This window comes from Homarus americanus, unplaced genomic scaffold (assembly GCF_018991925.1).
Source record: "Homarus americanus isolate GMGI-L3 unplaced genomic scaffold, GMGI_Hamer_2.0 scaffold6845, whole genome shotgun sequence".
NCBI lineage: Eukaryota > Metazoa > Arthropoda > Malacostraca > Decapoda > Nephropidae > Homarus > Homarus americanus.
In genome coordinates, this window is record NW_024723872.1 from 284,154 (window position 1) to 307,050 (window position 22,897).

Genomic DNA, 22,897 nt, shown 5'->3' on the forward strand with positions numbered 1-22,897 from the left:
GAGAGAGAGAGAGAGAGAGAGAGAGAGAGAGAGAGAGAGAGGTCACTTCTGCTATAAGGGTGCAAAGAAGCATTATAAAAGAGGAAGAGCAAAGAGAACAGAAAAGAAAGTAAGAGAGAGACAGAAGGAGAGGAGAGGAGGAGGAGGTGATGTGTAGTGGCAGAAGGCGGCCAGCAGCCAGGCAGCTCCACCAGCCACAACACGATCATGGTAAACACGCCAGGAACGTCGCTGCGTTATAAATGTCCACGCGACCACTGCCACCGCGCGCCACTCACCCTTGCCCGTTCGTGTTTACAAACTAAATTATAACTCCCTTCATATCCTCGCCTCACCAATATATTTACCAGTTTATAATGAATTTAACTAGTAATATATGACTCTAATGTGATAATATTAGAGCGATACGGCTTAACAGTAGTTAATTCTGTGTTGAAAGTGCGACCGTCAACTCAGGTGAAGCAGGTGTTGTGCTTACGTCCAACACACAAACTAATTCAGCTTTTACGGGTAACGAAATGGCATTATTGGGCAGAGACAACGCTATCACCCGGTAAAAAACTCGGAAAGAACTTTTGATTCAACCCTAAAGAGATCTTATTTTTTTCCCAGTCGCTCTAACAAGTATTTGATCTACTCATTGTAACAGTGTGTGTGTGTGTTCGCTCATGTTGACATACTCTTGACCACTTGTAGATGATCAGTATTTACAAGAAGCCACAAAAGTAAAAACACAAAATTAACGTTTTATATTCTAAGAGAAATGTTTAAATGTGATATGATGGCAGATTTAATAGTTTCTTAAGACTTTTAGTAAACAAAAATTAAAATTAAATTAAAACAGATTGTAGACTGCACATAAAAGTTAATCCCTGGGGCGAGATAACTACCGTGGTGTGTAAACTGTGTACCGAGTCCAACCACAATTAAAGAAAATAGTTTTCAGGAGATGCTGTTGAAATCTCTAAAGGACCAGAACCAGATTGTCCTACAGGTTATATCCGGGAGAGATAAGAGTACAGGTGTGGGAGGAGGGAGGAATAATGTTGGTAACTCAAAGACACCGAACCCGATTCATTTATAGGATGACTGAGCGAATGAACCCCAGCCTTAATGACCCCACAAAACCCCACAAAACAAAAAACCCAACCCAAAACAAAAACCCCAAAACCACCAACCCCCAAAACCCCACCAAAACCCACCAAACCATAAGAACCCCAGTAATAACCCTTAGAACCCCAGCTAATGGATCCAGCCAAGAACCCAGCCAGAACCCCAGCCTTACGAACCCCAGCCTTAATGAACCCCAGCCTAATGGATCCCACTACTGATGGCCCCCAGAGGTGATGGTTGAGTTAGAAAAAGTTGGGGCCTATGAGGAATGGGACCTATTTAACCTAATTCCCTTAAAGATAATGGAGTTAATTATGACGTGAAGAAATAAAAAGAACCAATTTAATCCTTTGACGAGATGAGAGAATCTTAAAAAAAAAAAAGAGAGAGAGAGAAGGAGAGAGAGAGAGAGAGTGTGAGTTAGTTGGTTTAACCTTCCTGTAGCCAAGGCCTGACCTCCCAGATGGCACTCAGGACTGTGAGGAGGCGCGGCCAAAAAATGCGTCCCTTTACCACTGTAATAACATGAATATCGCCGAGTACCTACCTGTGAACACTCGCCAGGGAGAGAGACGGGCTTAGGTGAACGGTAGAGAGAAAAAAAAAAGAGAGAGAGAGAGCATCTTTAATTAATTTGCATCATGCAGTCATTTTCATTTCCAGTCACGGCTCTTTGATTTATTGTCCGGTATTATTCACCTTTACACTGCATTAGTTTTTGTCAATATACCATTTATATCATTTTATCTTGACTGACTGACTGACTGACTGACTGACTGATACAAAACGTTTCACCTTCCAGTATAGTGTCATGGTCTGGTTTCTCTCTCACACACCATCCTACTCCTTCAAGTATTGTGTAACAGGAGTGGTGGTGAAGGCAGTCTGATCCATCACTGTATGAGGCACTGAGGACCAGCACCCAGTATTGTGTTATTTACTGGCTTAGTGCTGTGTTGTTCCATGTCTGGGTGTTGTGTTCTATCTAGTTGTGTCATGTCGTTCTGTCTGGGTGTTGTGTTCTATGCTGGGTGTTGTGTTCCATGTCTGGGTATTGTTCCATGTCTGGGTGTTGTTTCATGTCTGGGGGTGTTGTTTTCATGTCTGGGTGTTGTGTTCTATGTCTGTGTTGTGTTCCATGTCTGGGTGTTGTGTTCCATGTCTGGGTATTGTTCCATGTCTGGGGTGTTGTTTCATGTCTGGGTGTTGTGTTTCTATGTCTGGGTGTTGTGTTCCATGTCTGGGTGTTGTGTTCCATGTCTGGGTATTGTTCCATGTCTGGGGTGTTGTTTCATGTCTGGGTGTTGTGTCTCTATGTCTGGGTGTTGTGTTCTATGTCTGGGTGTTGTGTTCCATGTCTGGGTATTGTTCCATGTCTGGGTTGTTCTATGTCTGGGTGTTGTGTTCTATGTCTGGGTGTTGTGTTCCATGTCTGGGTATTGTTCCATGTCTGGGTGTTGTTCCATGTCTGGGGGTGTTGTTTCATGTCTGGGTGTTGTGTTCTGTCTGGGTGTTGTGTTCCATGTCTGGGTGTTGTGTTCCATGTCTGGGTATTGTTCCATGTCTGGGGGTGTTGTTTCATGTCTGTGTTGTGTTCTATGTCTGGGTGTTGTGTTCTATGCCTGGGTGTTGTTCCATGTCTGGGGGTGTTGTTTCATGTCTGGGTGTTGTGTTCTATGTCTGGGTGTTGTGTTCTATGTCTGGGTGTTGTGTTCCATGTCTGGGTGTTGTGTTCCATGTCTGCGAGTTTCCATGTCTGGGGTGTTGTTTCATGTCTGGGTGTTGTGTTCTATGTCTGGGTGTTGTGTTCTATGTCTGGGTGTTGTATTCATGTCTGGGTGTTGTTCCATGTCTGGGTGTTGTTCCATGTCTGGGTGTTGTTCCATGTCTGGGTGTTGTTCCATGTCTGGGTGTTCCCTGGCTAGCTAGATGTTGCTCGATGGTTGATAAAGGTAATAAGGATAACAGTGGTGGTGGTAGACAGTTGTGGTGGTGTTAACAGTGGTGGTGCAATACGGTGGTGGTGTTAACAGTTGTGGTGGTGTAACAGTGGTGGTGTTACGTGGTGGTGGTATTAACAGTGGTGGTGGTGTTAACAGTGGTGGTGGTGTTAACAGTGGTGGTGGTGGTTAATAGTGGTGGTGGTGTTAACAGTGGTGGTGGTGTTAACAGTGGTGGTGGTAACAGTGGTGGTGGTAACAGTGGTGGTGGTACAGTGGTGGTGGTGTTACAGTGGTGGTGGTGGTAACAGTGGTGGTGGTGTTAACAGTGGTGGTGGTGTTAACAGTGGTGGTGGTGTTAACAGTGGTGGTGGTGTTAACAGTGGTGGTGGTGTTAACAGTGGTGGTGGTGACAGTGGTGGTGTTAACAGTGGTGGTGGTGTTAACAGTGGTGGTGGTGTTAACAGTGGTGGTGGTGTTAACAGTGGTGGTGTTAACAGTGGTGGTGGTGTTAACAGTGGTGGTGGTAATAGTGGTGGTGGTGGTGGTGTTACAGGTGGTGGTGTTAACAGTGGTGGTGTTAACAGTGGTGGTGGTGTTAACAGTGGTGGTGGTGGTGGTGTTACAGTGGTGGTGTGTGAACAGTGGTGGTGGTGTTAACAGTGGTGGTGGTGACAGTGGTGGTGTTAACAGTGGTGGTGGTGGTGGTGTTAGCAGTGGTGGTGGTGTTAACAGTGGTGGTGGTGTTAACAGTGGTGGTGGTGTTAACAGTGGTGGTGTTAACAGTGGTGGTGGTGGTGGTGTTAACAGTGGTGGTGGTGTTAACAGTGGTGGTGGTGGTGGTGTAACAGTGGTGGTGTTAACAGTGTGGTGGTGGTGTTAACAGGTGGTGGTGTTACTGTGGTGGTGGTGGTGGTGGTATTAACAGTGGTGGTGGTGTTAACAGTGGTGGTGGTGGTATTAACAGTGGTGGTGGTGTTAACAGTGGTGATGGTAGGTGGTGGTGTTAACAGTGGTGGTGTTAACAGTGGTGGTAGTATTAACAGTGGTGGTGGTGTTAACAGTGGTGGTGGTGTTAACAGTGGTGGTGGTGTTAACAGTAGTGGTGGTGTTAACAGTGGTGGTGGTATTAACAGTGGTGGTGGTGTTAACAGTAGTGGTGGTGTTAACAGTGGTGGTGGTGTTAACAGTGAGCGCCGAGGTGTGTCCGGGGCCCATGGGGGATTTTGGCTTTGTCACTTCGTAATGACGTTATTGTTGTCAACATTGTAAATCCCTGACCCGAGGGATTTTTTTCATAAACCAGTATCACTCATGTCCGTATTACCATTTTAAAACAATAACTGTAGCTATTTTGACCTCCCAGGGTTCAGACCTCTCGGGACAGTTTGTGCAGGTGTTTTATAGTAGAGAAATCCGTAGAAAGTTTGGAAGTTAAGTTGGTAATATTTTTAAGACGAGTTTTCATGGAATTTAGAGCCAGATGATATTATTTTTATTATCCTACGAGCGCGCCGTGTGTGTGGGTGTAGGTTGGGTGTGTGTGTGTGTGTGTGTGTGTGTGTGTGTGTGTGTGTGTGCGTGTGCGTGCGTGTGTGTGCGCGTGACATGCGTGCGCGAACCAGAAGTGATGTGGCAGGAGAGGTGCTGATAATTAAATATGATTCAACACCTGAGTTGTGAGGTCGATCAGGAGGTCAGCAGGGGAGGTGTTACTATACACGACTGTTTCAGGATCTGTGTCAGTCCTCTGAGCCTCACTGGTGGTAGGGAGCATCCAGCGTCGGGCTTTGATGGCATATGAAACAAATAAAAAGTGCCGCCATTGTCCAACAATCACGTTCCTTCTATTGGTTCGTTGTGATTCAAAAGAGAGGATCCCACCTGAATGCGGAATCAGGCGAGTGTATGTGTCCCTCAGCGAGGGTTCATGCCTAAATGAATGCTTCATGAATCCTCAGACGGAACGGGAACTTTTAACCCAAATCCTCCTCCTTGTTCTTTAATGCCTTTTGTTTACATTAATCTTAAAGCCATGTGTCAGAAATTATAGAAAAATCTGATGTTATTACTTATCCTCTACCGTCTTGTATCCAAAAAATGAGGTTATGAAATGAACATAACACTCCAAAGTTAAGTTGTAACTCATAACCAAACTTGAGTCAAACATTCTTTGTCTTGGGTGACGGCGTACACGGTCAATTGTTCTTAAAGTGTATAAACTGTTAAGAAATCTTTAGTCAACTGTGATATATATAGTGACTACCAGGTGCAGGGGCCGGCGGCTGGCCTCCCTGCATCAGCACATCTCTGTTTAAGAGGAGACTGGTTGGATGTGTAATGACCGCGTGACATTTCAGAACAGGACGCTTTAAGCTAATTAGGTTATAGTAAGGTTGTTTTGATTAGGAAACGTCGAGGCTGACATATTGCTGGTTACAAGGCAGATTGACACATCCCAAGTTAAAACATAGACTGACACATCCCAAGTTAAAACATAGACTGACACATCCCAAGTTAAAACATAGACTGACACATCCCAAGTTAAAACATTGACTAACTCATCCTAAGATAAAACGTCAGGAACCAAAACATACTTCAGTTGCTTTAAGGAAATATTTTGCTCGTAAAACCTGTATATTTTCTTTTTTATTCTTTGGGGATTTGTGTACATATCTCTCTCATCTTTGTATCTCTCTTGTGTGCTTCTCTCGGTGTGTGTGTCCGTCTCTCTCTTTGTCTTTGTTTCTTGCCGGTTTAGGCTGACTCTCTCCATCATCATCATTAAATGAAAATATAATAAAACCGCCTGAAACATTGAGAACAAAAAAGTGACAATGATTTGCTGGTGTATTGGCCGACAGTGACGTATCGTTCTGTCCTCCGGTAATTACGTTCACTATTCATAAAAGTCAGCCGAGCAGTGAGCCAACTCAGGGTGGGGAGAGGGAGTATTGGTCACTGGTAATGCCTCTCTTGATTAGCCATGTTTATAACGAGAGCCTGAGTTAGTGGTGGCGGCAGCAGCTTGAGTAAGTTGACCTGAAGTGTTAGAATGTAATTGTGGATTGATGTTATACAAGTGTTGGGAGGGGGGGGGGGTTATATTTTCTTCAACATTTAAAGCTGAGGTGATGTAATGGCGGTTATGTGGTCTCAGTACAACTTACTCTGTCTACAATCAATCAGTCTGTCTGTATGTATGTATGTATGTATGTATGTATGTATGTATGTATACCCAGCAGTAATTGGGAAAGTGGATGTAAAGCGACTTACAGATCGTGTTCCGGGGCAATAGTTAGCCAGTGCAGTTGGCGAGTTGTCCGGTCTTCTCGGACTATTCCTTGACACTGGGTCATGCTGCTCGTTAACTCAGGGTGTGGTGGCCCTTGGGCCAGCTATCCTCGTTACACGAGGGGCAACCATTATGTATGTATGTATGTGTATCAGTGCAAATATACTGTATATACACCTATACATTATATACACAGTAGACTTGTGTCAATTTAGTGCCTGCCACTCTTTACACCACATCACTCAACATGCTAATAGCTCTTAATATTTTTTGTTTGATCTCATCCGGAGCATTTTACCACGGCATGATTTACACCCCCGCCTTCCCTCATAGCTCTTCACAGATTATCATAATTATCTTCTGGTATTCCCTCCCTCTCCCTCCTCATTCGTCCCCATGTGTTAGCGGACACAGCCTCATGTATCACAGGTTTTCATCACTTTGTCTTCCTTACAGTGTGATGCACTCATAATACATGGTGGGGGGGGGGTGGAGGGCAAGGATGGGGAGATGGGGAGGGGGAGGAGGTAGGAGTAAAGGAATAGGAGGAAGGAGGCTATAGAGGAGGAAGAAGTGGGGAGGGAGTGGGAAGAATTAGGGGAGGGAGTGGGGAGGATTGAGAGAGGGAGTGGGAAGAATTAGGGCAGGGAGTGGGGAGAATTGAGAGAGGGAGTGGGAAGGATTAGGGGTAGGCGTGGGATGGATTGCTTTGACATAACTCATACGTAGTGGAGTTCAAACTTTGGATTGCTAACATTGACTTCCTCTAAATTTCTTTTAATAAAGTTATATTTTTTGTCAACATTTTCTTAATACTTTTGACTTTATCACATAATCTTACCTTTGACTTCCTCCTTATTTACTTTGAATTCTTCACATTCTTAGTATAATATTTTTGATTTCCCTATATTTTCTCATCCTAAGTGTTGTGACTTCTTCATATTTTTATCTGTATAACTAACTTCAAATTTTTTTTACAACTTTTTCTTCCAGTTCTCATTATAACTTTGACTTCCTCACATCGTCTCACCACAACTTTGACTTCCTCACATCATCTCACCATAACTTTGACTTCCTCACATATATTTGACAAAAATAATATTTACCATCTCACACTTATTTCCTATTTTAAAAAACACTTTCATTACACCACTCAGCAACACATACCTCTGCCATCCTCCATAAATTTGACTTCCACATAAATTCTTACGTGCTCCAAACTTTGCCTCTGTTGAAATAAACTTTACTCACAAACTATTACTTTCTCTCTCTCTCCCCCTCACGTGGTTTTCCTCCCCTGACAGACTTTACCAGATATTCTTAACCCCCTCCTCTGCCTGTCTGCCTGCCTGTCTTTCTTTGTGCGTATCTCTATCTATCTATTTAATCTATCTTTATCTATCTATCTTGTCTGTGTCTGTCTGTGTACCTATTTGTCAGTTCTCTCTCTCTCAACACACAGTGCTCACGTTTTTCTCTCCTCCTTTCACCCACTCTCCCGTCATACTCATTTTAACCGCTTACATTGCCGCCTTTCTCCTGGGTTTTCATGCTTTCACCTCACCTTATTGTCTCGTAGTTCTTTCATTCTCTCTCATTTTTATCTCATTCTCTTTTGATTATCCTCTCTCTCTCTCTCTCTCTCCGCTCACGTTTACGTCACATCTCTTTCTCTTCTCTGACTTTGACGTCACCTCATTTCTTCCCCACACTTTGTCGTCCTGTTATCTCTCCTTATGCACCGTTATCTTTCAAATCTCTCATATTCTAAAGTGGATTATCGGTCTCTCTCCTCTCCTTCCTTTCCTCTCCTCCTTCCCTCCTTCCCTCCTCTCTCCCCTCTTCTCTCCTCTCCCCCCTTCCTTTCCTCCCCGTGTCCATATTTCCACCATTTTTACTGCGCCTCGTGCCGTTTCCTCAGTACGGAGAGGACAGCCCCCACCTCCTCCCTCCCCTGATGCGCTCCCGTTTTCTCTCGTGTCATCCGTTAAGGGCAATCATATCCCGTTTTCTTTAATTTCCCATGTTGTTGTTGTTGATGGTGGTGGTGGTGGTGGTGTTGATGGTGATGAAGATGCTGGTGTTGTTGATGTTTTGTTGGTGTTGTTTTTGTTGATGATGTTGTTATTGATGTTATTGTTGATGTTGTTGTTTGTGTGTTTCTCGTCGACTCCATTTTTTGAGGGTCAGTCTTCTTCTACGACAATATGTACAATGTTAGGATCGTACCAGGAACAGGATGCCTAACCCAACGTATCCTTACCAAACCTATCTTATCCTATCCTATCCTCACTAAACCTAACCTAACCTAACCTAACCATTACAGATTGTTTTAATGGTACTGTATAAATATATATTCAGACATGTAATTTATATAGCTTAAATTTCATGTACATTTGGGACGTTATTTTTTTCATTGTATTTTTCCACCATTACAGAGGCAACGTTGAGCCCTTCTGCCTTTGTTGATGGAGTCCACATCATGGTCTTCACTGCCCCTCATCCTATCTGTAAGTGTGTCTGTTTGTTTGTTGGTGTTTTTTTTTGTTTTCGTCTCGTAATAGTCTTGATTTTAATGTGTGTGTGTGTGTGTGTGTGTGTGAGGAGTGAAGGTGAATGATGATGAGGTCGGAGTCACTACTATAGCGGCGGATCTTGCATGAAGCTGAGGGGTGGCTGGCATGATGGGGAATGACGTGTGTTGTGACTGCGGTTTGAAAAGAGAGCTAGGGGAATGATGGATTGGATTTCACTGCCGCACCGACCATGGAAAGGGAGAGAGAGAGAGAGTCGTCGATCATAAGGCCAACAAAGACTTTAGTAGATTCTATTAGATGTAACTGTGATAATTAAGACTGTGGAGTGTCAAATTCCTTCAAGGCGATATAAACAATAGGAGTCCATGTGAGGGTGAGACTTGGCTCTGTTGACGGGTATAAGATATTGTAGGTTGAAAGGGTAAAACATAATGATGATTCTGTGAGTATAGTGAAGAGTTACAGTATAGTAGGTGGTATAATAAGATTGGTTATTGAATGATGGTTGATATTGATCTGTATTGTAAGGGATAGTAAGTGTTTGTTACCTGGCAACATTAAGTAAGGTTACCTGTGCGCTGATTTTGTATATTCTGGTACACATAGCTTGTGTTTAACCCTAGATAGGTAATGTGGGGTATAGGCAGGTGTGATGGGTCTTGGTATTAGTGAAGGAGGATATACTCATGGGAAGGTTAGTGTATCATAAACAAGAGTCTGTGATGTGTGTGTGTGTAATAATAAAATAATAATAATAATAATAATAATAATAATAATAATAATAATAAACCGTTTATTAATAGAGTTGCAGCCGGTGGCTGAAAATATACAGACTTACATTTGATTTAGACATAGTGATATAATATGCATTGAATACATTTACAGGGCTGTACAGTACATAAATCAGGAGTTGTTCATTTTTTTAACAATAGATGGGATGGTGCTGTTCTTATATCTATCAGTGCGGGCTCTTATGGGCTGAATTTTGTTGTAGTGGCGGACTGCGCGAGTTGGGTGGGGGGCTGCAGGAGGTGGCGATGACGAGGGTGGTGCAGTAGTCCACTTCCAAACCTTTCCAGTGCTTGGTGGTGGAGGTCACTGAGGGATGTGTGTGTGTGCGTGTGTGCGCGTGCGTGTGTGCGTGCGTGCGTGCATGCATGTGTGCCTATCTTTATGTTATGTGATTATTTGCTGCTCTTTCTATAAGTTTGTTTACATGTTGGCGTCACATTTAAGTAGCCTCATGAAGGTGTATTCCTGATTGATTAACTATCTACGGAGATCATTTCAAACTGTATTAACCATTCCGATAATCGTCTCTGATGATTGACTGACGGAGAGTAAAATGATCTCGGCTCGTGTAAAGTTTCTTCCCGTGTTGGTCTTGCTGTCTACCACACGCCCCCTCGGCCCGCTCACACCCCGGACTCCCCCTAGCTCACCCTAACCAATCACTCGTTATTAAACACAAACGCAACGTATGATTAATTCTTCATCACCCTTGTTGTCCCCGCCCTCTGCCACCATAATATCCGGCGCTAAACACAGCTTTATCCAGTTGTTGGTCGCCCTTGTTGTGTGTGTGTGTGTGTATCCCTACTTTACTGGTGATCTCCCGCCTCTCATGACCCGTACAACAGCCATTCCTCCTCCCGTCCCCTCTCTCTCCCTCGCATTACCTCTCTCGTTTCTCTCACCCATCCTTCCCATACCTAGGTCACTTCCCTCACTGTAATTCCTCCACCCTCTCGCTTCCATAATTCCCTCTCACCTCATATTCCTTCACCCTACCTCACCCTTCTCTCTCTCTCTCCTTCTCTCTCTCTACGCCATTCCCTCCCTCCCCTGCCATTTTCTAAATTTATTGCCCAATATCGGTTATTTATGTCTGAGGAGAAAAGGTGGAGATAGAGAAAAAGATGGTGAGATGAGAGTTTTATATATATATATATATATATATATATATATATATATAGTATGCCCACTATCATATCCATTTTACCAGTAAACCGGATAAAAAACGATGGTAGAACAACCAGGATTTCGGGTTCTGTTGTTCCCGGTCCGGGATAAACCTTGAAATTTGGAGTTGAGGAAAAGAAATCAGGAAAAATAAGATTTTTAGATTATCCTGAACACAGGTTGTGGCCAGTGTAGGTGAACTGCTGTACTGTAGAGAGTAAAGATAATATACCGACACACACACACACACACACACACACACACACGGGCTCTACATAGTCTTCATTCTTCAATTACTGAACCAGTTTTTGGTTTTGTTTGTTTTCGTAAACTGGAAACTCTGTTCGTTATTACCACAGCACCAACACGTACCACAGCCCTACACGTACCACAGCCCTAACACGTACCACAGCCCTAACACCACAGCCCTAACACGTACCACAGCCCCAACACGTACCACAGCCCCAACACGTACCACAGCCCTAACACGTACCACAGCCCTAACACGTACCACAGCCCCAACACGCCACAGCCCACAACCACAGCACCAACACGTACCACAGCCCTAACACGTACCACAGCACCCAGCATGTACCACAGCCCTAACACGTACCACAGCACCCAGCATGTACCACAGCCCTAACACGTACCACAGCACCCAACACGTACCACAGCACCCAGCATGCATCCAACACGTACCACAGCCCCCAACACGTACCACAGCCCCCAACACGTACCACAGCCCCAACACGTACCACAGCCCCCAACACGTACCACAGCCCCAACACGTACCACAGCCCCCAACACGTACCACAGCCCCAACACGTACCACAGCCCCAACACGTACCACAGCCCCACATACCACAGCACCCAGCATGTACCACAGCCCCAACACGTACCACAGCCCCAACACGTACCACAGGCCCCAACACACGTACCACAGGCCCCAACACGTACCACAGCCCCCAACACGTACCACAGCCCCCAACACGTACCACAGGCCCCAACACGTACCAACAGGCCCCAACACGTACCACAGCCCCACGTACCACAGCCCTAACACGTACCAACACGTACCACAGCACTCCAGCATGTACCACAGTACCACAGCCCTAACACGTACCAACACGTACCACAGCCCCCAACACGTACCAGTACCACAGCCCAACACGTACCACAGCCCCACACGTACCACAGCCCTAACACGCAGCCCTAACACGTACCACAGCCGCCAACACGTACCACAGCCGCCAACACGTACCACAGCCGCCAACACGTACCACAGCCGCCAACACGTACCACAGCCGCCAACACGTACCACAGCCGCCAACACGTACCACAACCCTAATACGTAACACAGGGATTCACTGTCAGTATCCGGTAATATTAATATTTTATCCTTCCATGATTTACTGATCTGTTAACAGCAAAAACAAACAAAGAAGCACAAACTTCTCTTTTTATGCTCATGTAAAAGTCTTTTTTTGGATGATGTTTTATACTACTTAAAACCGATCTTTCATTTTATTTTATTTTCTACTTTATGACTTATTGTACATATTTGATCTATTTAGTATTTTAAAGGTTCATTCCTGTATTAATCTTCTTCATATTTTTTTAATAGTAAGAATAATTGAATAGACTCGAATGAAGGTTGTGTGTTTGTGTGTGTGAGAGAACATATTGATAAAGGTGTATAGAAATGAATTTGAATGAGGATATAAATAAATAGAAAATATATTGACATTCATTCAGACATGGAACAATATGTAGGCAATAATAGTGAGAGCAAGTAATTGACACTGAGACACACACACACACACACACACACACGCGCACACAACTCCACCTCCTCCCCCTCATCATAGAGAAACAGCTCACATAATCACACCCAAATTGTCGACCGCACCCATTTCCGTAATTGGCTGTGTCGTTTGCCCAGCCAATTGACCCATGACCAATACGTATAAAGGACATTATCAAACAGCTGGTCCAGATGGATACTTGTATTTCGCCCTTCACGTCGTGTTGTGTATTATAACTGCAGGATTACCATATGGGAGGGAATTATTACCAGTTGTGGAGGTGGAGGATTAGTCAAATATGATACACCTCTGTTTCCTCCACGAAATTCCTCCCGTGTGAGAATTTACAGTGAATTTTTTTTTTTTTTATTTATGTGGTGTGAAAAATGTTATAAGAGTATATATGATAATTTTTTAATAATTCTACGTATGTGTGGGAGAGAATTTAAGTGAGAATTTATGTGGTGTGTAAGATGGTAAACTTGTGGATTGTCATTGAGATATACAGCATTATTATATACATGATCTTGTAATAATTCTTGCGTATATGTGTGAGAATTTTTACGTGAGAATTTCCTTATACGGTGGAAACACTCTCTCTCTCTCTCTCTCTCTCTCTCTCTCTCTCATGAAATATATTCGGCGAGTGTTTCATTTATTGTTTACATTTCATAGTAGGGGAGATGCCTTAAGTAAAAAGTCGACATTGTTTAGTCATGAATTTACAAGATCTATTTTCTGAGGTTTTGGGTTGGTTTATATCGTTAGAGAGAGAGAGAGAGAGAGAGAGAGAGAGAGAGAGAGAGCAAAATATCCCAACTCCGAAAACATCAAGAAACGAGAGTAATAAGGGGAAAATATATATGAAAATGAAAAAAAAAAACAAATAAGGAAACTGACAAGTGACAGGAAATCAGAAGGAAAAAAAAGAGTGAGCAACAGACAAAAGACTCGCCGCCGTCAGCCGTATACAAAGTTTTCCCCAGTGACCTCCCGTCTAGTCTGAGGCTCAAACAATTTTGACACAACTTTGAGGTATTGAAGCTTTGCCACAAAGTTATATTGGAAGGCTTCTGTTACTCTCACCTCCATAAACTCATAGCTGACAATCTCTTTTATACTGAGTTTTGTAGAAGTAATAAACGGAGCTACTGTATGTGAGTAAACGGAGCTACTGTATGTGAGTAAACGGAGCTACTGTATGTGAGTAAACGGAGCTACTGTATGTGAGTAAACGGAGCTACTGTATGTGAGTAAACGGAACTACTGTGTGTGTATAAACGGAGCTACTGTATGTGTATAAACGGAGCTACTGTATGTGAGTAAACGGAATTACTGTGTGTGTGTATAAACGGAGCTACTGTATGTGTATAAAAGGAGCTACTGTATGTGTATAGACGGAGCTATTGTATGTTTATAAACGGAGCTACTGTATGTGAAATATGTCCTCGGCATGGTATATTTTCTCTCCAGAACGCCTCAGAGCCCGAGCGTAATGATGTTTTTAGGAAATTGCACTTTTTTTTCTAGATCATAAGTTTGTTAAAATTTCTCCAAGAATTATTCATATAAACTAATAATGTGAAATTTTTTTATTTATTTTATTGCTGTACTGTGATAATGTTAAATGATTAGTACTTGTATTTATGTCTTTAATATACTTAAACAATGAAGATAGGAGGAGGTGTAGAAGCGGCTGCCAATGTAATTACGGCGAGAATTATTTTTCCTTGATTAATGTTCCCACCTTGATTGCCTCCACCTTATTGTCTCACCTTAATGCTTTTTCTCTCATTCTGAGACGCACTAATATGTTTCCTTCATATACTGTGCTTATTTGGGGACCAACTTTCTCTCTTCCCCCGTGTGTGTGTGTGTGTGTGTGTGTGTGTGTGTGTGTGTGTGTGTGTTACAGTAAATTGGGATAATTCTCAATCATGGACAACTTCTATGCTTCTAGACATTTCTTTTTATGGAAACTTTTGACTGGCTGTAGTCGATCATCTAAATAATCGCAATACATTTTTATTAATAGCTTCATACATGACCTAACCTAACGTGCCTAACCTTACCTACTAATTTGGCTGTTACTATGGTAAATGACTTATGAAGTGAGAGCTTATTTTTCGATATTTGAATTAATTTCCATTATGTTGTAACAATAAAAAGAAAAAGTTATCCCAGCCCAATACGTCGGTACACACACACACATATATATATATATATATATATATATATATATATATATATATATATATATATATATATATATATATATATATATATATATATATACAGTATACTGTATATACTGTAGGTACGGTATATATGCATATGCATGCCGGTGTTTAGATGTTTTCATAGGCAATCAATTAATTCCTGGTAGTAGCCTGGAGTCAACCAGTGCTGGAGCCAATTAGAGCAAACGTGCTCTGGAGGAGACAATCTGTATTGTTTATAGTGCACTAGAGCGAGCGTGGCCGGCTGGCACTGCTACCCGCGCCGGAGCAGCAGGGAACGAGGTACAGTAGTGGCGTTACAGAGGATGGAACCTGTGCCTCCTTAGCGGTCGCCTCCTCCATACTCACCTCGTGGGGCAGAGGGGCAGTGGAGAAAATGTGTCACAAACTTTACGTAGGGCTGAAACATAGAATTTAGAGAGGAAAGAGAATGAATTTTGGTAAGTGGTTTATAAGAGTGATATGAACGTGATGGGGATGAGGGGGACTAAATGGAAAGTAAAGGGTGAGAATGAAAAAGGTAGTAATTGGATGGTGGGGCAGGGCGCAGATGAAAGGAAAGCGCATAGGGCGGACAAAGGTGTGGTCGTGCTCAAAACCCGTAGGGAAAAAAAAGGTATATATGCAATTTGAGGTAAAAGTGAGTTTGTGCCAAGTGTTGGAGACTCACTCCTCAAGGTGAAGCGTGAGTTGACTTAGTGTTGTGAGGGAAGACTGTAGACACAAATCAGTTATATGTTACACTTGATTACACTGAGACAACAATACTGAGGGGTTAAGGTGTTAATGGAGTGTGTGTGTGTGTGTGTGTGGTGTGTGTGTGTGTGTGTGTGTGTGTGTGTGTGTGTGTGTGTGTGTGTTTAACTCAGTAAGGGTTGATGGTTGTGAAGATGTACAACAACATAGCAACAAAAGTGAAGGAAGAACAAGAGGGAGATACAATGGATGGTAAATAAAGAAATGAGAGAGAGAGAGAGAGAGAGAGAGAGAGAGAGAGAGAGAGAGAGAGAGAGAGAGAGAGAGAGAGAGAGAGAGAGAGAGAGAGAGAGAGAGAGAGATTGATTCAACACCTGTAGTGATTCTAACCTTTACACACACCAGGTAAAGGTGTTGATAATGCACGGGTGGGAAACAGGTGATATTTGGATTATTTGAAGATTATTAATATCCCGTTTTTCTCTCCCCCGCCCCAGTTTATTTCACCTGATTTAATTAACCATCTTAACTTTACCTGGGGGAGGGGGTTAGGTTAAGTTAAGTTAGGTTAGGTTAGGTTAGGTTAGGTTAGGTTAAGTGCTAAGTAAGGTTATGTTAAGTTAGGTTAAGTTAGGTTAGGTTGCTAGGTTAGGTTAGCGTGGTTAATCTTAAGGTGAAAAAAAGCTTTGTGTCTAAACTTCACGTGATCTACATATTCATTTTATTAACTGTACTTGGTAAGGTAGTTAAGAGAGACGTACAGCCAAGAGGTGAGGGATAAATAGCACTGATTTATAACAACACATTCTTTTGTGCATCAGACATTTACCATTGAATTTATCGGAGAATGTTAAGTGAGGGACTAGTTTTTGGGCGGCCGAAGGAAGAGTTACGAGGACTGAGCACGTGAGTCTACAGGTGTGGCGGAGGAGTTATCTTCTGGTGTAGTGTTACTTATTACAGGTGTGGAGGAGTCCGCTTCAGGTGTAGGGTTTCTTATTATAGGTGTGGTGGAGAAATCCGCTTTAGGGTGTGGTGGAGTTAGCTTCAGGTGTGGAGGAGTCAGCTTCAGGCGTAGTGTTTTATTACAGGTGTGGTGGAGGAGTCAGCTTCAGGTGTAGTGTTAATTATTACAGGTGTGGCGGAGGAGTTATCTTCAGGTGTAGTGTTATTTATTACAGGTGTGGTGGAGGAGTCAGCTTCAGGTGTAGTGTTACTTATTACAGGTGTGGCGGAGGAGTTAGCTTCAGGTGTAGTGTTAATTATTACAGGTGTGGTGGAGGAGTCAGCTTCAGGTGTAGTGTTACTTATTACAGGTGTGGATGAGTCATCTTCAGGTGTAGTGTTACTTATTACAGGTGTGTAGTGACTGGGACCGTATGGAAAAAAAGTTTATATTATTTTGTTTTCAAAGTTAATTAATGTTAAGTAGGGTTGAGAGGGTGATTTGTCATGTCTGAGGGATTATGGAACGGACAGACATTGTGGAACAGATAGCCATTATGGAACAGACAGACATTATGGAACAGATATTATGGAACAGACGTTATGGAACAGACAGATATTATGGAACTGACCTTATGGAACAGACATTGTGGAACAGACATTATGGAACAGACATTGTGGAACAGACATTATGGGACAGGCATTATGGAACAGACAGACATTATGGAACAGATATACATTATGGAACAGATATACATTATGGAACAGACATACATTATGGAACAGACATTATGGATGGAAGGAAGGACGGCGTTTTGTTATGGTATCGAGAGCCTTTAAATACGGGATTGTTGAGTGTGACTTAGTGAATGTACATGAGAGAGAGAGAGAGAGAGAGAGAGAGAGAGAGAGAGACATGGGATGAAGTAGATATAACCTAGGCTGTTGTTGAAGTAAATGGTTTAAAGGTTTGTTTGTGGTGTTGGCTGACTGGTGTAGGTGGTGTAGGTGGTGTTGGTAGTGGTGTAGGTGGTGTTGGTAGTGGTGTAGGTGGTGTTGGTAGTGGTGTAGGTGGTGTTGGTAGTGGTGTGATGGTGTTGGTAAAGTGGTGATGTAGTGGTGTGGTGGTGGTAGTAGTAGTAGGTGGTGTGGTATTGGTGGTGGTGGTGATAGACTGGTGTGGTGGTGTTGGCAGACTGCTGTAGGTGGTGTGCTGGTAGTGGTGTGGTGGAAGAGTGTTATGGTGTTGGTAGTGTGATGGTGTTTGTAGACTGTTGTTGTTCTGGTATTGGTATGGTGGTAGACTGTTATGGTGTTAGTAGTGGTGTGGTGGAAGAATGTTTTGGTGTTGGCAGAAGGACGTGGTGGTAGTGTTGGAAGACAGACTTAGACGAGGAATAAATATTGAATATAGGAGAGGTGTTGGACATGGGGGTCACAGGGAAGGTTGGGAGGAACGCCTTTTTTTACAGGGTTGGTACACGTGTGGGGAATATGTTAGGTGAGAGAGAAAGATAGTGAGAGAATGAGAGAGAATAGTGTGAGAGAAAGATAGTGAGAGAGAGAGAGAGATTAAAGGGGTAAGAGTAAAGGGAAAACAAGCAGCATCCTGGAAGTAAAAAAAAGAATGTTGGGGGGGGGAGTATATAAGGGAAAGGTGGCATGTGGGCGTGAGGGGGAATGGATCAGGCTAGGAAGGCATGTTCAGATTAGGCAGACTGGGGGAGAGCTTTTATACCGTGGTAACCTTCTCCCCTCCTTCTCTCTCTCCCCCTATCTCTCTACCTCTCTCCCTCCCTCTGGTGTAGGTAGATGAGGGGGGTGAAGGAGAGTTACTATGGGGGAAGATTCCTCTCTCCCTCCCTCTGGTGTAGGTAGATGAGGGGGGTGAAGGAGAGCTACTATGGGGAAGATTCCTGCTCCCTCCCTCTGGTGTAGGTAGATGAGGGGGTGAAGGAGAGTTACTGGGGGAAGATCTCCCTCCCTCTGGTGTAGGTAGATGAGGGGGGTGAAGGAGAGTAGACTGTGAAGGAGAGGGGGGGAAGATTTCTCCTCTGGTGTAGGTGATGAGGGGGGGTGAAGGAGAGTTACTATGGGGAAGATTTCTCTCCTCTGGTGTAGGTAGATGAGGGGGGTAAGGAGAGTTACTATGGGGGGAAGATTCCTCTCCCTCCCTCTGGTGTAGGTAGATGAGGGGGGGTAAAGGAGAGTTACTATGGGGAAGATTCTCTCCCTCCCTCTGGTGTAGGTAGATGAGGGGGTGAAGGAGAGTTACTGGGGGAAGATTCCTCTCTCCCTCCCTCTGGTGTAGGTACATGAGGGGGGTGAAGGAGAGTTACTATGGGGGAAGATTCCTCTCTCCCTCCCTCTGGTGTAGGTAGATGAGGGGGGTAAAGGAGAGTTACTATGGGGGAAGATTCCTCTCTCCCTCCCTCTGGTGTAGGTACATGAGGGGGGTGAAGGAGAGTTACTATGGGGGAAGATTCCTCTCTCCCTCCCTCTGGTGTAGGTAGGTGAGGGGGGTGAAGGAGAGTTACTATGGGGGAAGATTCCTCTCTCCCTCCCTCTGGTGTAGGTAGGTGAGGGGGAGAGGTACCATAGGGGAATGAGTGAGAAGAGGAGACAAATGAGTGTCACATGATGATAGACTCCCCAAGAAACACTTAGATAATGTAAGAGAAAACACTAAAACACTCTAGTTGATTTATTTTCATTTCCTAAAAAAATAAAGCAAAAAATAATAATAATCCCCAAACATGAATACAGACACTTTCACTTTAATGATCCAAGTATCTACGAATATTTGTATGAATAACAAATAAATACCCCCCTCCCCCCCCAAAAAAAAATTCTTTCTGGAATATGAAGGAAAATTTTTTTTATAACAGTAGTTGGAGTAGCACTATATAAGGAGACACACCCCATTCTCTTACGTCAGTCGCGCCTCCACACATTCGCCTCCTCCGCTGGTGTTTACATTCTCCTGTGAATTTAACAAAATATATTTCATGATATTCAAACAGGCGAGAAGAGGTGTAGTGTGTCACTTGAGGGTAAAAAGTTTTCTTAAAGTGCTTTGCTAACCTGTGTGTGTGTGTAGGTAGTTTAATTTGTATGTTTTCCCTGTTTTTTAAGCTCGAGAACTAGTTTATGTTTATAATTAATATATGGTGTTTCTTAGCTATTATCTACGTTACTTTTTTATATGTCGGAAGTTTTGGTTGTTTGTCCTGTTTCCTTCTCTTCCCTCCTCCGGCTCATCTTCCCGTCCGTGTGTCTTTCCGTCCTCCCGTCCGTTCTCCTTCTCGTCGCTCACCTCTTTAAATCAACTTTTCCCTTTTTCTCGTGAAGGATTCTCTTAAACTTACTACCAACAGTGTGGGGTGACGGTAGACGTGGTATGTTGTGATATTGTCTGGTCACCGAGAAGACTTTTTCAACTTTTATCTCCACTGAAAAGTTACCAGCGGCCTACATGTGTTTTAGTGATATTTTATTTTACATTTTTTTATAAACATCAGTGAACATTTGATATTAAGCATCAAAATTTAATATCGGTGTGTAGGTTTTGTAAACATTTTATTAATTTTTTTAGCAACTTGTATTAAATATTTGGTAATGTATTTTTATGAAACAATTAGTTGAATAGGAAGTTCAGGTGGAGGTGTAAATAGTTTGGGTTATAACAGATTGAGGTAAAAATACTATCATTTGAATATTGAATAACTAAAAGAAAAATCCTTTACAAAATACATCTACAAAATGGGTCATGGCATGAATTCACCTCATTATGCAGTGAAAAATATGCAGGATAATGAAAATGATGGTGTGTAATGAATAACCTTTATTAATCTGACTAGCTTGGCACATGGAACACTGCTGCTCTCTACACACACCTGCAGGCTTGGCCGTGTACGTCCGTGCGTCGGTGAGTGGCACAGTGGTGCACACCGCCGGGAACACCGTCTCTCTCTCTCTCTCTCTTTTTTTTTTTTTTTTTTTTTTTTTTTTTTTTTTTTTTTTTTTTTTTTTTTTACTGTGTTGCGGTTCGATCCCTGCGGCGGTAGGTTGCTACTCCGTGACTCGTGGTGTGTGTGTGTGTGCGTGTGTACACAATATCTCTTCTGTGAGAATTTGTGTATGAATATATATGTACGTGTACTGTATACTTGAAAGTGTGTATGTGTGTCTGTATAAATGTGTGCGTGTAGGTGTAAACATTAATACATAAATACTAAATACATTCATGAGACAGGTGGTGTGAGCTTGGCACACAACACATCCACATTAACAATGACACTCGGTAAAGCTCAACGATAATACCAGGGTGTTGAGTCCACGACAGGGCAGTAGAAGGGTGTAGTGCCGATGTAACATGTATAAAATAGAGAGAAATCTTAACTGAAATAGAAGGAGGCTTAGGATCCTCTATCGTAAGCTTACACCATCCCAGGATCCTCTATCGTAAGCTTACACCATCCCAGAATCCTCTATCGTAAGCTTACACCATCCCAGGATCCTCTGTCGTAAGCTTACACCATCCCAGAATCCTCTGTCGTAAGCTTACACCATCCCAGGATCCTCTGTCGTAAGCTTACACCATCCCAGGATCCTCTATCGTAAGCTTACACCATCCCAGAATCCTCTGTCGTAAGCTTACACCATCCGATTATGTACAGTAACTAAGTTTATTAATCCAACTCTCATATTCTTATTTATTGATTGGTGGAAATATAACGTGTGGCTGTCAGGGTATCACAGTATACTCCCGCCTGAGAATGTAAACACAATAATGTAAATACACCACGGTGAGGTTGGTTGACATTTGATACACTGCAGCTGTGGTTGTGTCGCGTGCCCACACCACCAACAAGTGTGGCAGCGGTGGTGGTGTTGCGGTGAGGTACTACTACATATATATTCAATTGAGTTCTTATTTATTCTCTTTTTTTTAACATTCAACGAAAGAATGTGATACAAAAATAACATGATGATTGATCACTTGGGCCCCTGACCGAATAGGCCCCACTTTAATCTAACCACTGGCATTGTGGGGGTCCAGTTGTAATACATCCCAGTTCTAAATGTATGGTTATATTGGCTCTGGGGCCTGTTAGAACCCTCACCCCTTTGTCCTGCACCAAATAATATGGCTGACATGTAGCCTCTTGACTAAGCGACCTGTGAGTGTTTATTTGGGAGAGGGGGATGAAGGAGGAGAGGGTGAGATGGATAAAAAGGGAGAGAGAGAGAGGAAGGGATAGGGGGATGGGATGTGAGGGGAGAGAAAGAGAGAGCAGGAAAGGTGTAGAGAAATACGTGAAGTGGGGAGGAAGGGAGGGGCAGGTGACAGGAGATCTATTTCTCCCTTAATGGCGAATAGGGGGAAGGGAGAGTCAGGGGGGAGGGGGGTCATAAGGGAAGGGTTGTCCCCCTCCCTCACAAATTACCACAAGTGACTGGTCAGGTTGGGCCCCAATTAAACCAAACCTAACCATTAGGATTGGAGCTTAGCCCTAATGGACCCCAGTCCCAGTGGCTAGAGTTAACCAGGGGCCTCTTAGGACTGGGGCCCTCTCGACCAGCAACTTTGGTAGGAATGCCGCCGTCACGGGCCTCCACTGATATTGTAAGTCTCAGCTTTATGTGTCGGCAGCATACTGTGTTACACGTCTCGGCTCTGAATGTCACCAGCAGCGTGTGGAGCCACCAGTGACTATCTCCCTCCCTGGAAATGCCACCCGCTGTGAATCATCACCAGCTGTTACTAGGAGTAGATAACCAGTGGATTAACGCGAGCTGTTACTTGGAGTGGATAACCAGTGGATTAACACCATCTGTGACTGGGAGTGGATAACCAGTGGATTAACACCATCTGTGACTGGGAGTGGCTAACCAGTGGATTAACGCCAGCTGTGACTAGGAGTGGATAACCAGTGGATTAACACCAGCTGTGACAAGGAGTGGATAACCAGTGGATTAACACCAACTGTGACAAGGAGTGGATAACCATTTAATTAAGACCAGCTGTGAATCATCGCCAGCTGTGACTAGTAGAGTGGACATCCAGTGAATCTTCCCTAGGTGTGAGTCAACAACACCCACGACCAGGGATGACTACAAATTAATATAAGCTCCAGCGGACGTCCTTCAACTCCGTCTTCCCGCCGTTGACAGAATCGTAACTCTGGATCCTGACTCTCAGTGGTTGCCTTTACTAGACACTACAAGAGAACACGTAGTCATGGTACAGTCACTCATTGCAATTTAGAAGTCATTTTGGGTGCATTACCTGTGCCATAACTGAAATGAACCAGTTAGATGAGTTTTCACATCAAATTAGGGGGGGATTATAGCGTACGAG

At 43.4% G+C, this 22,897-nt stretch overlaps 1 protein-coding gene across 1 annotated transcript in view; it reads right to left on the bottom strand.

The window, feature by feature from the left end:
* Nucleotides 1-22,897, bottom strand: part of LOC121863982 (protein starmaker-like) — a 98,392-nt gene that overhangs the window by 75,301 nt on the left and 194 nt on the right. Inside the window, exon 2 of the mRNA XM_042362845.1 lies at nt 22,029-22,277. Coding sequence (XP_042218779.1) covers nt 22,029-22,277 — 249 coding nt within the window. The remainder of the gene's footprint in view (nt 1-22,028; nt 22,278-22,897) is intronic.